Source organism: Euprymna scolopes, chromosome 10 (genome assembly GCF_053919585.1).
Source record: "Euprymna scolopes isolate OS-2025 chromosome 10, ASM5391958v1, whole genome shotgun sequence".
Taxonomy (NCBI): Eukaryota; Metazoa; Mollusca; class Cephalopoda; order Sepiida; family Sepiolidae; genus Euprymna; species Euprymna scolopes.
This window is the reverse complement of record NC_136491.1, coordinates 92,516,811-92,534,518: the sequence shown is the minus strand read 5'-3', so window position 1 is coordinate 92,534,518 and position 17,708 is coordinate 92,516,811. Positions and strand designations below refer to the sequence as shown.

Genomic DNA, 17,708 nt, shown 5'->3' with positions numbered 1-17,708 from the left:
TTCAAGTGATGGTAGGATTTGCAGTGTTCTTGATATATCTACCATAGCAGAAGCTTATGAAAGAATTCTGAGAGAAAATCAATAAGGAAAGGAATTGTAGTAAGACCTCTGCCTATAAAATATCTTACTTGTTTACTTGTCTTTTAAGTTGAAAGTTTTTCAATGCTTGAAAAAAAAAATAAATAAATAAAAAAAATAACTTGTGACTTTTTTGTATGACAAATTTTTAAATCTTATTTGTTGTCAGTCCTTTTTTGGCGAGTTTAAATTCGCCAAAGTAAAAATATTTCTGTGGCAAAAAGTTTTGTTATTAGAAACAAGACAAACATTTTTTTGAATTCCTCACCCAAAAATTATTAAAGTTATATTTTTTTAACCCTTTTTACCAAATTGTCTCTCCGACTGCTTTTACATGGTCTACAATTGAGTGGTTTTATCAATTTATAATTAAAAGAAAAATTATCTTGATCTCTAATGTGTTATGAATCATACTAAGAAGATTCAATACATTAACTATTGAAATGAGATTGATATGAACAGTTCGTATTTCCGTATCATATTTGCAATAAATGGTATTACTGACTCAAATTATCACTCCTAGTTATAAATATAGACATTTACGAGTTCTTCGTATTAAAAAGTAGCTGTTTATACTCCATGGCTGTCAGTAAAATCAGATGTCTTACAAGAGTGACCACAATAAAATAAAATCTGTCATTCTGGAGCAGAAAATGAAAAAGGCATGAATTGCAATTTTTTTTTTTTTTTTTTTTTGACTGTTTACATTGTATTGTTTAATTTTTGTATCAGATCAGTGCAAAAGTTTTAATTTCCAGTTCCTAGAACAAGCATTTTAAACCATTATTTTCTGGATATTGTTATTACTTAAACAGATCACGATGATTAATTCATAACTTTTCTTTTTGCAGATTATTAAAACATCATTTATATTTTCTTGTCATATTAACCCAATAATGACTTTTTAATCAACAGAAAAAAAAAGTCATCTATCATAATAATGCTCGTCTTCACATAACACTACTGACCAAAGATTTGCTAGAAGAACTGCACGCATGTGGAACTCTGTTCCGTCTGCCTGCTTCCCACCTGACTACAACTTGGATGTCTTCAAGTCCAACGTTAACAAATTCCTAATGAACCGCCCCCTTAAATAAACACTTCATCAACTCTCCACACTAATGTAATGTACTTGCAATAACCCTTATCCCTGAGTGGCTTCCAGGCCTTGATAAGTGGTGACCACTGTGTAAAAAAAATTTGGTGAGGTAACCATTCCCCATCCTGCACATTTTCCTGATTTACTTCCCTTGGATTATTTTGGAGGATTACAAAACCATTTAGATGGCCTTAGCTTAACCTCACGAGGAGATTGAACAGGAGTTAAGATTTGGATTTCACATGAAAACCTAAAGAATTTTACAAGTGAAGCCTTTATAATCTTGTTGACAGATGGAATTCAGTTATTGAAAGTAAAGATCGTTATTGTCATGAACGAAGATTTTCAAAAACAGAGTTTTCATTTTTAAGATAACATCTGGGCAGGAGAAGCTGCTAGAAGTAGCATATCCTGCCTTGACAGAGTTCAAAATAGACTTCGTAGCCTAGTAGGGGATGCCCCTTTCTCTTTCGTGTAACCTCTTTCCCACAGAAGAGACGCCACAAGCCTATCTCTGCTTTATCGTTATTTTCATGGCAAGTGCTCATCTGAGCTCCAATCTATGATTCCTCCTGACCTGACTTTCACAAAAAACACCCGTCTAGCTGAAACCGCTATCAATAATTTCCCCCACTCTTTATCTGTGCCTAAACCTAAACGTAGATTCCATGAACAAAGCTTCTTTCTTAGAACTGCAGGCCTGTGGAACTGTTCCGTTTTCCTGCTTTCCAACTGACTACAATATGGTTGTCTTCAAGTCCAATGTGAACAAATTCTTGATGAGCCATCCCCTTAAGTAATCCAATTTCCACTATTGATAACTGACATGTTCCCCTTGACCACTGTACATCCTCCTTATCCTTGAGTGGCCCCTGGGCCTTGATAAGTGGTGACTCCTTTGTAAAAAAAAAAAAAAACAACAAAAAAAACTTATTGCTTTTGGTAATTGTTTTCTAATGTTTCATGGACTTTTCTCAGTCAAGGGAAACATTTTTATCTACTTTTTAAAAATGGCTGAATTTACAAAAACAGAAACTGTCCATGTGGCTGAAACATAAACAAAATAAAAAATAACATGAAAAAACAATTACAAAATGAATGCAATGACGTAAATATCTTTTGGAATTTTTCTTTTAGGTGAGGACTGATAATTTATATTATTCCAATTACTGCTTTGATTTCAGAGACAATTCATACATTTACATCACTGTAACCTTCACAATGACCCCTTGTACACTGGATAAAAGTGCCAAGGGACAATTTTCTGGAGGTTGAAGATCTATTCCTAAGCACAGGTGATACTAAAAATACAAATAGTAATTGCTCAATACTTATGGAATGAGAGCAAGTTACCAATATGAATTATCAAAATTTCTCAAATAGTAAGTTGATCAGAGTTGGGTCTGGTGTAAAGGTTGCAAAATATCACTAAATCATAACCCTAATTCTGTCAGGAGTCAAATAACATAAGATTATAAAGTGTAGACTATAAACCAGTGTGTATGAACTAAGACGGTTCTTTAGAAGTATAACCATTATCAGAACTTTCTCAAAGACAAAAATGAGTAGATTAGTCTGAATAATCCAATATAAATATAACAATAAATAAAAATAAAATTATATGTAAATGCGATGTTCCTTATATAAGTTTCAAAACTTTTTCCACATGGACACTTTTATTGATAGTACACACATGAAACTCTAGTTCCCTTCAAAGTAATCTCCTCTGGCTGCAATATACGTGTACCATTTCAACAACTTTTGGAAGGTCCCATAGAAGTCCTCCTATGTGAGCGTGTCAATGACCCTCATCACAATCTCTTTCATCTCCTCAATTATCTCATAATGACAGCCTCTAATGTTTTCCTTGAGTTTAGGAAAGAACCAAAAGACACAGGAAGCAAGATCTGGACTATAGAGAGAGTGAGGAAGTATTTTGATGCTCATCTTGGTCAAAGTCTGTGACAGAGATGGAGTTGTGGACTGGTGCATTGTCCTGATGGAAATTTCAGTGACTATTTGAAGAGTGTTGGCCTCTCCTAATAGAATCTCTACCTGAACTCCCTTAAAACCTCAATATAGTGTTTCTTGTTGACTATCTGTCCAGTGGGAACCCAGTGCATGTAGAAAAAAAAAAAGATCATGTTTCTGGGTGGATTTGCTTTGTCTGGCCTTCTTGGGTCTTGGAGAGCCAGCATGCATCCACTGAGAACTCTGTCTATTGGTCTCTGGGTCAAAGCAGTAGATCCAGCTTTCGTCGCAGGTCACCAAAGCATCAAGAACTGTTGGATCTGAATTGATCAGCTCCACCATCTCCCTGCTGTCATGACAATGTCTTTCTTTCTGATCTTCTCTGAGCACCCTTGGGACAAACTTTGCACAAATCTTCTGCATCTTCAGTTCCTTGCGAATAATTGTGTGTAGTTCCCACACTGACATAAAACTGTAAACTTATTATCTCTATGGACACACAAGTCCTTATCCATCAATTTCTTTATTTAGCCAGTCTACTTCCTTACGCCTCTCTTCCTTCCTTGAATCTCTTATGCCACTCAAAAACTGATGCTCCAAAAACAGTCTGAAGCATTCCATAGATTTCTGTAGCATTTTTTCCAAGTTTAAAACAGAATTTTATTGCATATTGTTCTTCTAAATTGTCCTCACGTCTAGATTGCATTTTTAAAATTCACCAACTCTGACAATCAGGCTTTAGTAGAGTGTATTCCAATTCCTGCCATAGCTGTTCATTTGAATCTGAAATCATAAAAAATGGGTTAGTTATCTCATAAGATGTATAGCACTAACATACTGAATTTTCAAGAGTCTACGACAATTTTAAATGCTTCTACAAAAAAAATCTGGAAACTTATTTAAGGCATCTCATAAATCAGTTAAGTTTATTTTGTTTTTTTGCTTCATTTTATGTGGCCACCTTTCGGCTATTGTAACAAGTTACATGTACGGAGCCAAAATATAAAAAAGAAAGACAAAAATAACTTTCTCCAACATTTTTATACAATTTTTTTCATTTAGATACAAAAATAACAATTTTAACAGGAACTTTTCTTTGACAAAAATTCAGTTACCAAGGTCTGGTAGGTGCAAATTACAATGAACTGCTTATTTTTAAACTACTAACCAGAAAGGACTTTTCCAGGGTGTTCACCATGAAGCAGAACATTACACGATAAACGTAAGCAAATAAAGACATGTGGAACTCGATTACCACCAATTATTTTAATAATTGGAGAATTTGACCAGTAACATTGTGTCTGTACCTGTAAAATAAAAAAACCTTAATGTTTAAACATTAAGAACACGTATACAGGGTGGATTAGAAGGAACAAAAAAAAAAAAAAACAGAAAAATAATTCAATTTTCTTATTCAGTTTCTCATGTAAAGCATTTGTATATTTCGTTCAATGGTTCAAGTTATATGAACGTCTGTTCTTGTTATTTCAGAAGTGGTCATTATGTCAAATTTATATACAAAGGGCAGGAAATGGAATGACCACTTTAAAAGTTCATAAATATCCCACATATATCTCTTATAACTCTTTACAAATCCCCAAAATAAAATTTCAATTGTACAATAGATGCCGTTGGACAATTTCGCCCAAAATTTGGTTAAGAATAGATTCTTGCTTATATGACACTGCTTTTTTTCCTAAAATGAAGTTGATATCTGTCCAGAATTCAACCTTATTAAAAAAATAAATTTTTATGATGCACGTTCTCGTCACAATGAAAATGTCATTTCAAAAATCACGTAAATTGATCAAGTAGTTAGATCATTTGTAAACAATTTAAAATACAACAAGTATATTTAAATCACATTCATATTTTATTTGATACATGGTACGTCTTCTTACACGTGTTTCATTGAATATGTACATCAAATCATTTTTAACGATTTATTAATAATTGCAGCCATAACAAGGCTGATTTTGATGTCTATTTCTGGAGGAATTAAGAGAGAAGTAACCAGTGATGCATTTTATAGATAAAGAAGCAAACTATACCATCATAAAATTTCATTGGCGGCAGAACGAGAATCACCTAAGAACGGCTTTTGGAATAAACACCTCTAACCTCCCCATGTTAAAAACGCCTTTCGGTATTTTGCAATTTTTTCAGTAAATTAATATTGATTAGACACTGATATATAATGGGAAGATCCGCCATTTGATTTTCTTAGTTAAAAAAAAAAAAAAATATTTCATAAATTTACGTGATTTTTGGAATATGACATTTTCGTTTCGTAACCGGTACGTAGATCAAAATTGGGGGGGGGGGATTTTTTTTTTTTAATGAATTTAAATTCTGAAGAAGCAACATCAAATTAAATGCATATAAAAATTGAACTTGTAGTACTTATCCAGTACAACCCAATCTCCGGCAAGTTACGTAAACAGTCGGAAGATGCCAAAGCGATTTAGCTAATCAATCAGTTGTCAGAAGACAAATGTGAAATCATCCCCCTACTTTTCCAGTGTTAAGAATGGCTTCCTAAATAGGAAGCTATTCTTACATTGGAGAAAGGAAGGAACGCTATGTTTTGAATTTATCGTCCGACAGTCCTCACTTTGGTATATTTTGTAACCTGCCGGAAGATGCTAACGTGAAATTGTTCGATTTGGGGTATTATTATACAAACACCGTGACAGCGTTAGGGTTAGGGTTAGGATTAGGGTTAGGGTTTAGGGTTAGGGTTAGGTTTAGGGTTAGGTTTAGGGTTAGGTTTAGGGTTAGGGTTAGGGGTTAGGGTTAATTCGCTGTCACGGTGTTTGTATAGTTTTACCCGATTTGGTCGTAACCTAGATACGTGCGTTTGCGTAAAAAATTAACATTTAACATGAGATAATCATTTTAAGTTGTAAGAATTCTGAGTAAGGCAGCCATTTTCTTTTACCACAAGAGGTAAAATCTGTAACGTAAACATGTGGTTAAAGAAAAGGGAAATGAATGTTACCAAAGGCAATATAAGTTATTCTTCTACCTAGTTGGATAAGTTTTTAGGTGCTAGTGCAGAGAGTGATCCGCGCTATTTTTTAAACCGTATTTTCAAGTTTAATTAAAGTTATGTTTTTTTTTATTCAACTGTAAGGTTAAAGTATAGAATAGGTACAAAATACCCTCCCCATGTTAAGAATGGCTTTTTAAATAATAACGTTATTATTTATGTCCGGATCACTCTCTTCACTAGTACCAGTTTTTAGTGTTTTTACTGGTACTTATGCAATGCAATGCATGTTATTTTAGCACGGTAACATAATTGCATAACTTATGCAATGCATAAGTTATGCAATTATGTTACCGTGCTAAAATAACATTTAGAAAGCCATTCTTAACATGGGATGGGATGGTGTGTTTTAATCATTCTGTACTTTCACCTAACGATTTCATTAAATAAATAAATAAAAAAAGAAAGAGATCGTAAAACTCGAAAATACGGTGCCCACTGGACTGGAGTGGACTGCCCGTATGAAAGCAGTTACCCCTCTCTGTATTTTTTTTTTCTGATAATCTGGGAGATTAGTGTCCATTAGATAATAATCCGGGGAAAAAATTGAAATAAAGACGAAAATAAAAATACAGAGGGGGATACGACACCGCAGTAAGTATCCCCCGCCGTATTTTTTTTTTTTTTTTTAATCTAATAAAAATGAAAAAGTAATAAAAATGGATTTTTTCTGGTTTTATCAGCCTTAGGGTCTAATAATGTGTTTTATATAAAAATAAATAATTTTTGTGCGTCAAATAATTTACGTCGCTAAACTACACATTAGCCTAGAACTGTAACATAAGTACCTTTTTACTTAACGTAAAATATTTATTCGGCTCGAAAAACAAATAGTCTGCCAGTACACGTGCAAAAGAAAAAATGACCACGCGGCCATTTTTCTTTAGCTCGTGTACTGTACCGACCGGTTGACTTTTTTTTTCCGAGCCGAATAAACATTTTACATGGAGTAAAAACACTAAAAACTTATCCAGTTAGGTAGAAGAATAATCGATATTGCCTTTGATAACATTTATTTGTTATACATTTAAGTTTCTGACCACTTTCACGAATCTTTGTGGATTACAAACCCAAAATGTTTATACGAGATTAATTTTTTTAACGCAAATAGATCACAAATGATCCCAAAGTAAATTGCTTTTGACTACTTTCCAGTTGTACTTCCTTCAAAATGATTTTGGTCGGTAAATGATTACTACAATCAATGTTCAAAGTCTGTTTTGTGTATAAATGTTTAAATTGTAACGATGCCAATATTTTCAGCATACGAAAAAGTCGTCAAATTTTAAAGCAGTCAACAAAACAAAACAGGGGGGAGGGTGAAACAACAAATACACGTTATCAAAGGGAAGGGTACTGGTCGCGATTAGAGTTCCCTGCCGAACACCCTAAAAAAACACTGACTTCTCCCTTAGTTGCCATAGTAACTAAACGATCATGAATTTTTATCGATTTTGTTTTACTGTTTATGAATATTGAAATAAAAGACATTACTACACATTTATTAATAATATCTCACTTTTAATCACTTTTATCGACTTTTTTTTTACTGTTTTATGTGTCACTTTTATCGACTTTTTCTTTTCTTTTTTTAAATAGCATTTTCTTTTTAAATGACTACGTTTTCACCTTACAATTGAATAAAAAAACATTAAACTTTAATTAAGCTTAGAAATACGATTTAAAATATAGCGCGGATCATAAGTGCACTTGCACTAGCACCCATTTTTTTTATTAATAAATGTTTAGTAATTATTTTTCTTTTAATATTCATAAACAGTAAAAACGTCGTCATTTAAAAAGAAAATGCTATTTAAAAAAGAAAAGAAAAAGTCGATAAAAGTGACACATAAACAGTAAAAAAAAAAGTCGATAAAAGTGATTAAAAGTAAAATATTATTAATAAATGTGTAGTAATGTCTTTTATTTCAGTATTCATAAACAGTAAAACAAAATCGATAAAAATTCATGATCGTTCAGTTACTATGGCAACTAAGGGAGAAGTCAGTGTTTTTTAGGGTATTCGGCAGGGAACTCTAATCGCGACCAGTACCAAGGCAAGATAAGTTACTCTTCTACCTACCTAGATAATTTTTTGCGTTTTATTTTAAAGCGTTTATTTACTTTGAAACAAAAGTAGCATCAAGTCTGTTTAGTTGGAACAAAAAAAAAATGCGGTTTTGTTATAGCCATTTGGATCCTTGATAATAGTTCAAAAATCGAAAATTAAACAAAATACTGGTAGAACATTACATTTTCGCACGATAGCTGACATTTATTGGGCGAGTTTCTATCAGTATTTTGCTAAAATTTCCATTTTTGAGCGATTATTAAAGGTCAATGTGGATGTAACTAGACATTTTTTTAAAACTTTAGTAGAGTAACTTACCTTTGGTAACACTGATTTGCTGCTGTTTATTTTATTTGCTATTGTAAAAAAAAACAGGGGGGGGGCGTAATGATTACCAACAATAACGTCCACGGTTTGCTTTGTGTACAATAAAATGTTAAGCTGTAAAAACATTTTTGGTAAAAACATTAAAAATCTACATTTTCAATAATTTAACAATTAAAATGTTATTTCAGAAGCAAAAATAGAATTTGAGACCAAGAATCAATTTTATCCAACCGAAATGGGTGAGAAATCCCCAACAGGCACCATAGTAGAGTACTCCAATTGAAAGACAATATTTTCCGTGACACAGACGAAGCTAATTTCTCCAAAGAACTTAGAAGCTCTCTGCCGATCTAGATGCCACATTTCGTAACTTTCCATAAACTTTTGACGGTGGGCTGCCCAGAATTAAGTTGCATATGGAATTGCGAGCGATTTTGATATTTTGAAAAGAGCCGAGCAAATGGATTTTAGTGTCTGCAAGAACGATTCTCGTTTTGGTAACGTTCTCAATAGTAAACTTTGTTTTTCCGTTTTTCCCGGCCAAGCGACCCACGGCCCGTCCAAGATGATCTCCTTTGAGAGGCTTCACGTCGGTTACATCGAACGACTCCAGGTACAGATCGTCCAATCTGAGCAAAGCGAGGGCATCGCCGATATCAAATCCGAGGGCAAACGCCCGTACGAAGTCCGCTCCTTTTTGTAAAGCGCCAATATCTTCCGTCGCTTTACACGTGCGTAGTTCCACCGTTCGAGTTCGCATATTAAATCGGATCTGTAGTTTTAGTTGTTCAACGATCGGAGTGTAGATTTTCATCCAGTTTTCTTTCAACGGCGTGTACCTGTGGCTAGGAATGACAACCTTTCGTTTGTCGTTCTTAGAATGGATGCTGGACGCCGAAAGTGGAGGATAGAAAGGCTTCTTAAATGCTGGTTGATCGGTATCAGTAATAATGTCTGTAGATATTGCCTCCTCGCTGGATGCTGTAACTGTCTCCATTTCAACGTCGTTGTTTTGTGTTGTGGACTTTCGTTTCCTTGTCTTTGCAGGTACAAATTCTTCTTCGGGTTTTGTTTTAGTTGCTTCTTCCATGTTCTTTTTCAAATTTACTTTTTTGTAAATCGAAAATATAAGAATAGAATAAGAAGAAGCCTGAAAAAAATAAAGAATACAAAAATACCACGTGTGAATAACTAGAATAGAGTAAAAGTGTCGGTCAATGGTGGGATGGGAAGACAACTGATGACTAGTGACTCCCTCTACCGGCCACAACTAAGAAACTAAAGATGAAAGTTCAGATGTTTTTTCTTATTAGTTGTAAACAGTATGGTTTTTCCTTTTAATTGAATGTCTTCAAACGTATTTGCTGATAATAAATTTAATGTAGAAGTAATAAAATAAACATAAAATTAATAATGTTATTTCAAGGTCTATATAATTCCTTTCCTTATTCACAAATACGTCGATTATGAATTAATTTGATTGAAATAATTTTTTTAAACATCACCCCCCCCCCTGCTTAATTTGTATACTGATAGGTTTTTTAAAAAAATTTTCACTGGATTATTATTGAGTGGACACTAATTAATCAGATTATGAAAAAAGAAAAAAAAAAAAATTGAAAAAAAAAAAAAATCATATTTCAACATTTTTAGTTACAGCGTTCTTTGTCAACAGCGCAAAATATAATTTTAATATAGAAGTTTTTATTTACTTATTTATTTATTTATAAAAATTTATAGAAATTTTTAATAATATTGTTTTTATTTATTTATTTTATTTTATTTTTTTTCAATAAGTGATACGATTTATCGACCCCTATTCGACAGACACACACCCTTTATCGGCCGTTCTTGAAACTAAAATACACACATTCGCCTCATGGCACTGTCATGCAGAAGTGCCAGTGCCTTAGATCTTTTTATTGAATCACTCCCACGTAAATTTATAAATAAAATAACAAACAAATAAAGATAACTGGAAATGATTACAAGAAACGATGTTGAACTAGATTATATTAGAAATTAGAAATTTTTTTTGGACAAACAAATTAAGATAATTAGAAATGATATTAATGAAACGATATTGAATTGAAATGGACAATAGTAGAAAACAGATTTCTTCTTTTTTTTTTTTACAAACAAAGCTAATTAGAACTCATATTGTTCTCTGATACATAATAATATACGCGGAAATATCTGAGCATTTCCTTCTCCGCCACACCTGATCAGCAAGTTGTTTGTCGACTTTCTTGCATTTTCGATTTTTTAGAAAGTAATTAATTTTTTTTTTTTAATCTATATATATAAAAGGCAAAATGTGTGTGACCATTTGGTGTATGTCTCGCAAAAGCTTGTAGAGGACTAGGATATATAAATCCTAATCCCGTTAAAAAAGAAAATAATGAAACGAATGGAATTGAAGGAAACAAAAACTCAATTGATGGATAAGATAAATGTGCCATTTATTTACTGTTGAAAGAATGAATGTTTTAGATATAACACGTGTTCATGTCCGCGTTCGGGTGTAACCATCGTTTGTTGCGGGACTGGTGGTGTAGAAAGGAAAAAGGAAATGTGTGTTCATCTCACGTTCGGGTCACTATCATTTGTTCGCGCGTGGAAAGAGACGTGAGTAATGTAGTGTAAATGGGAATGATAATCCAGCGTGTAGACAAAGACAAAGATAGAGGGTTGGCATCAGTTAAAATGCACGCCATATTAGGTCAGCTACGCGGAGGTATTCTCAGGGACCAGTTGTATATATATAGAGAGAAAGAGTGAGAATGTCAATCCAGTTCATGGAGAGAGAAAGTGTATAAAGTGTACATACTGTTTGTTAGCTCTTTGTCCCACATATAGTAGCAGGTGGTGTGCGGTGCACGGGCTGTCCGCCGACCACTCAACTCGGAAGGTGAGTTGGAAAAGAAAGATGCTGCTTATTGTTCTTGCTTTTATAATTGTTTCCAGTGGTCTTTTGCGCATGTGTGGATTTCCTTTGAAAGGGGAAGTGTCGTTGTTCATCGGTGCGTACGTTAGTGTATGTGTGTATACACGTGAATGTGAGTGTATGTACGCAAACGTTAATATATCTACTTGTGTGTACATGTGCGTGTATGTTTGTGTGTGCATATGTATATGACAAGTAATATAGCTTGAGATATGAACTCGTGTTTTTGTGTGAGACTAGAAAAGGCTCGCGCAAGCTTTTCTCGCACACGGTCCCGGGGGGGGGGTAACGATCGCTTAGAAGTGTTTATATAGGCCGTAGATAATAATATCTAGGATTTGGGAAAGCGCGTCTAGATTTATTTACATCGACTTTTACAAAATTATTGCAATTTTGGCTTCTTGCATGATTGGGCGTTTTCGTATAAAAAGCGAAACTAGCTCAAAGTTAACAATTTTCTCGGCATCGCGCCGGGGAAATGTCCAGAAGCAATCAGCTGACAATTGCTAATCAATGTGGACAATAGGGAGCTGGTTTCCCCCTCCCCAGCATCTGTTAGGGAAAAAACTTGGGTAACAAACCGAAGTTAACTGCATGACTTCTATTTGACCGACTTCTATTTGACCTCACTAACTAATTAGGTCAAATAGAAGCAGCAGAGTTAACTTTTATTGCTGCCACATGTCAATAGTTAAATAAATAAATTTAAACGTATTTCTCTTGTATGTCTTCGTGGCCCAGTGGTTAACGTAATAGATCTTTTTTTCACACTTTAATTTCCAACTTTGCCTCAAGGGTTCGGGTTCGATCCTCATACTCCCCTACCAAAACTGTTTTTTTTTAATTATTTACCCCCCCCCCCGGAGTTTTGATTTACTTAAAAAACCCGGGCATCGCCGGGTACCCCCTGCTAGTTTTAAAATAAAGTAAAATTTTTCATTTTTAATAGCCAATCGAATTGTGCTACTTAAATATAACTTTTTAACTTTAAAAAAGTTCTTCTACATTAATTATTTTTTTTTATAGTAATAATTATTAAATACTTAGTAATTAAGCTCTTTTACAATAATTTCAATTTTTAAATTCTATCAATATTTTATAGTAATAACGTCAATTTCACTATCCAATCAAGTGGGATTCTTACTACCGGTAACATGACTCAATGACTCACGTCCCATTTTCTACCTCATATTTTTGTTTCCCTAAACTGCAAGAGGGTTACTTTGTTTATAAAGTAATTTCGATCGTCATTTTAATTTTTTTAAACGAAAATAAAAAATTTAAAAAATAAGAAATTTGCTTTTCTTTATTTTAGGTAATAGTCAGCGTCAGGATGATTAAAACTTTTTTGAAGGAGATTTTGAAGTATTTAAACCGTCAATTTCGTTAATTTCTGCCCATGATCAAAGTTTAATTTATTTATTTTTTTTTTTTTTAATATTCTGTAGTATCACCTAGCAATTTAATAAACAAACTATAGTGTAAAAATTGAATTTAATAAAACCAAACGTAAATAAATAATAATAATTATCCATAAAATTTTCAAATGTACGTATATATATATAATTTAAGGAACTCAGCTACAGTAATCGTGTAACCATCTTGTTTTTTTTTTTGTTTTTTTTTCATTTAATATTCTTTCATTGTTTTACTGCTTATTTAGCGTCCCCACTTAAAGCTGTCAAAATATGCTTATTTTTGCTATGTCTATGCTGGTTATCTTCCTTAGATTTGAGTATCCGTGCCCGTGAACATGAGCGTCGAATGGGGGGCAGGGGTGTACTTGGAAACAACAGGACACCAGAAAACATTACTCGATTCTGTTGGGTTTTTCCATTCACCAGCGAATGAAATTGAACAAGTTGTCTCCCTTTGCTCGATATTTTGCAATTAATAATGAAACTTTTAAAATTTTAATTCATCCTAATCAAGAAACATTTACACTGAAACGTAAGAGGATATTGTGAATTACGAGCCATATTTATAGAAGCATGCTAAGTGAAGAGTTGTGCAGTAAGATGTTTTTTTTTCACATTACATTTAAAGTTCTGCAAGTTTCTGCAGTTTAGGAAAGTATATACAAAAAGCTTTTCGGCATCTGGTGACATCCATAATGATGGGACGAGATTTTGCTAATTGTCAGGTTAGCCAGGGGTATTTAAGTTAAGGGAAGCACCAGTGCAGCAAGTTTGCCAGAGCACATTCATTGAAGTAGTTGCGAGTGACCACGGACGCCACAATCAGGGGCAGTAAAGTGCCTTCCGACCATGACCAAGCTTCCAAAGCTCACACATAATTTAAAGCAACATTTTAACTGGCCAATGATGTTGATATGACATTTTAAAAATTATAATTCAATTGGCAAACACGCATAACCTAGTCGAGCATGGCCTACATAAACAGAAGGCCATTCCATTAAAGTCACGTAACCTGCTGACATCACAGAATAAAGTACAATGGCCACGAATAAGTGATAGATGACTATTACAAGGATAGTTATTTGTTCAAATGTTTGATCAAAACGTTAAACGATATCTATATGAATGTCATGATTGCATTATTACTGAAATAAATGTCTTCACTGGATTATCATTGTCAACAATTCTCAAAGACGCTGAAGAAAGTTGCAAGAAAAATTAAATAGTTTCAACAAATAATATGCTAGAGACTTGAATGTTTCAATGTTGCTTTCAGAAGTTTTTCAGTTTTTGGACTTTTAAGTGACAGCTTCCAAGGAGGAAAGTGGTATAAGCCTAATAGTGATGACCAAGTCATCGGCTATGTAACAACTGAGATGGATTCATTGATGACAAGTGCAAGAAACACTGCCGAATATTGTTATTGCTATGCAGTTGTTTTTGCTGTTTACTGTTCCTGCTGCCACCTCAAGGAGAAACTTCTCAAAATTAAAGGGTTAAATCCAAAAATTCAGTATACAGAGTTAAAACACAGAGAGTGGACTCGGTTTAGCTAAAATATGGAACGGAACAGAAGTCACTAAACATGAAACGAAATAAGAAACCATATGGAAATAATTTATTTCAAGAAATTATTTTAGCTTTAACACTTCTTGTGTGGTCATGAAACAATAAAAAAAATAATAAACTTTGATTTCGGTTTCGTAATTCAATTGAAGGTTGTTACCTTGTTTCATAATACATTATTTATGACAAAGTTATATGATAAAATTTTTGAAGGACGTTTTATCTAAGAATTAAAAATATATCTATAATATAAAACTGAATGTGTGTGTGTGTGTGTCTGGTCACGAATAAGCTCCTATATGGTTGACTATTATAGAAAACTGATTACATATAATGATAGAAGATGTATTGAGACACAGGAATGGGTATGTTTGATGTGGCAGAACAGTTGTTCATTAAAATTGTGGGGTCTGCATTCGCGCCTGGTCCACAAAGTATGGAAATAAAAGATTTAAAAATAAAAAAAAAAACGTTTACAAGTGTTTTTGATATAGATGTACATAAAAATACTTTGATAAGTATGTTTCAACTTAAATAGGGATGGTATGATAAAATTGTGGGGTCTGCGTTCACACCTGGCCTCCATAGAATGGAAATAGGCACAAACATTAATAAAGACTTTTCATATCTATCTGCGTGAGTATATTTTGATAATTATGTTTCAGTTTTAAGAAATATGGTATAATCAAATTATGGGGTGTTCGTTTGCACCTGACCTCCATAGACTGGAAATATGTCACAAAGTTTAACAAGGTTTTTTAATATAGATCCACAGAATATTGTGATAAGTATTTCAGTGTGAATAGGTATGGTATAATAAGTTATGGGGTTTATCTATTTTATTTTTACTTTCATCATATTTTGCTTTGGTTTTGATACCCTCAAATTCAACCCAAATTTACAACCTTTCCTTTTCATAACCTATCATACTTTAATAAATTAGAGTCCATTTTCTGTAGGCTGTTTTTGAACCCAGTCAACAACGGGTACTTTTGCTAGTATATATTAAAGAAACCTTTGAGCAAAAAAGTAAGCTTTTAAATTATTTCTGTATGAATATATTTTAAATATAAAAATTCCTTTTCAGTAAAAAATAAAAGTTTATTATTTTTTTTATATTTTCATGATAAATCAAGCAGTGTTTCCATAAGGTTTCATATTTCGTTTCATACTTAGTGACTTCCATTCTATATTTTAGCTAAACTGGCCCTATTTCCGGTGTCTTAACTTTGTGTACTAAATTTTTTAATTTAACCAATTAAACCTATTAAAATGTTGTTACCTTGAAGGGTCAATATTAAATAAGACAACACGGTGGTATATTTACAAGAATGTGTGTTTATAGACATAAAGTATAGTATGTTAGAGGAAGAATGCTTTAAGATTGTTTTGACACTTTATTATAAGCTCAACAATTTCGAGAAGTTAAGCAATGTTGAGTCTGATGAGTACCAAATGCGTGATCATTTAGGAATAGCAGGTGCTGTATGTAGGAGGATGTTGACACGAGCTGCAAAAACCTGTCGTCATCTTCCTTAACAGGGATATACATGCAATTGGGAACCTCTTGTGAATTTCATATTCAATCCATCGTTGACCAGATCCATAATTATGTAAGAGTACAAAATCAGCTACTTTGAAATCACAAAGTGGTACCATTAGTTTGTTCCCCCTTTCCATTATGTTTTTCATGTCAGGAGCCTTGTAAGTGTTTGGCTTTATTAAATGAAAAACAGTTCTTAGCTGCTATTTGAACATAAGCTTGGCTGGAGAAACCCCCAGCTGATGCGTTAGGAGTTATCCTATAAGTGAATAAAAATCTGTTCACCTTGATTTTGAGTGTTACCTTAGGGTCTGTTTCCATCTTTTCAAGTGCTTCCTTGAATATATGCACACTGTATTCTGCCTGTCCATTTGAGGAAGGGTGGTAATGAAGTGTGAAAATGTGGCAAATTCTACTGGCATTCATGAATGTTTTGAATTTGTGACTTATAAAGTAGGGACTGTCATCATTCACCATCAATACTGGCAGCCATGTGTCGCAAAGATCCCTTTCATTTTATCAATTGTGGCCATAGTAGAAAATGTTTTCATTATGCTTATATAAATATATATATATATATATATATATATATATATATATATATATCAGAAACATGTGTTTCAAAAATGGACACAACATAATCTATTTGGATTCTTCCCCATAGTGAAGCTGAATACTCTTGGCATTGAATGGGAACCTAGCTGGGGTTACTTTGATTAAGCATACAGGTTCTGCAAACTTTACCGTTTTTTTTCAATATCAGCATTTAGATTTGGCCACCACACATAGCTACAAACAAAGGCCTTCATCCGTTCAATCCCTATGTGTGTCTGATGCAGTTGCTACAATACTTTCACTCTAAGTTTAGGTGAAATCACAATCTTACTTCTTCATAATACCGTGCCATCCAACTCAAAGTAGGGTCTCTTCTTGTTTTCGTTCTTACCTCCACCACGGTTACTGGGGTGTCAATCAAACTCATCGTATGTATTCTATTAATGTTTGATGTGACATTTGTTCCTGTGTATTGATCGGAAGTTAACAGAGGCAATCTGCATTTCTATTAGGATCCTGCACAATACTCCAACTTAAAATTATAGGCAGCTTTTTACTTCAAAAACCAGACCCAGCCCTCCTTCTCAATGTGTGTACAAGGTGGAACAATAGATTAATATATTTAATTATTTTTCTATGTTTCCTGCTTTTAAATCAAAAAAAAGTTTTATTTTTCAAGATTATATAAACTTATGTTATACCAAAAGTTTCACATTCATGCAAGCAAGGAAAATATTAGAATTGTACATATAAAAATTATGCGAAACCTGTAATTAAAAAAAAAAAAAGGTTTGCAATTATAATTTTTTATGTGAAAATATCAAATAAACAATGCTTAATTCAATAATAATATTGGTAGTTCGACAAATTAATTTTTCTTCAAATATGGATTTTAGGGTCTTTTTTCATAATGTTCCTGTGAAAATAATATATATTTTTTTAATTGTTACAATTTACAATGCTTTGTTTTCATAAAAAAGCAAAAATAAATTCCTGCATATTTTTTTTACTACTGAAAACCGTAACTTAAGTAATGTAAGATATTTTATCTGAGTTGTTTTTGTGACAAAAGAGTGGCAAA

The 17,708-nt window shown here is 33.1% G+C and overlaps 1 protein-coding gene across 1 annotated transcript; it reads right to left on the bottom strand.

Annotated features, from left to right (window-relative positions):
- Positions 1–4,170: 4,170 nt before the first annotated feature.
- Positions 4,171–9,879, bottom strand: LOC145286131 (RNA-binding protein pno1-like). Its single transcript, XM_080134839.1, has one exon. The coding sequence runs from the start codon at positions 9,686–9,688 to the stop codon at positions 8,930–8,932; it is 759 nt and encodes a 252-aa protein (XP_079990965.1). The 5' UTR covers positions 9,689–9,879; the 3' UTR covers positions 4,171–8,929.
- Between the last annotated feature and the right edge of the window lie 7,829 nt (positions 9,880–17,708).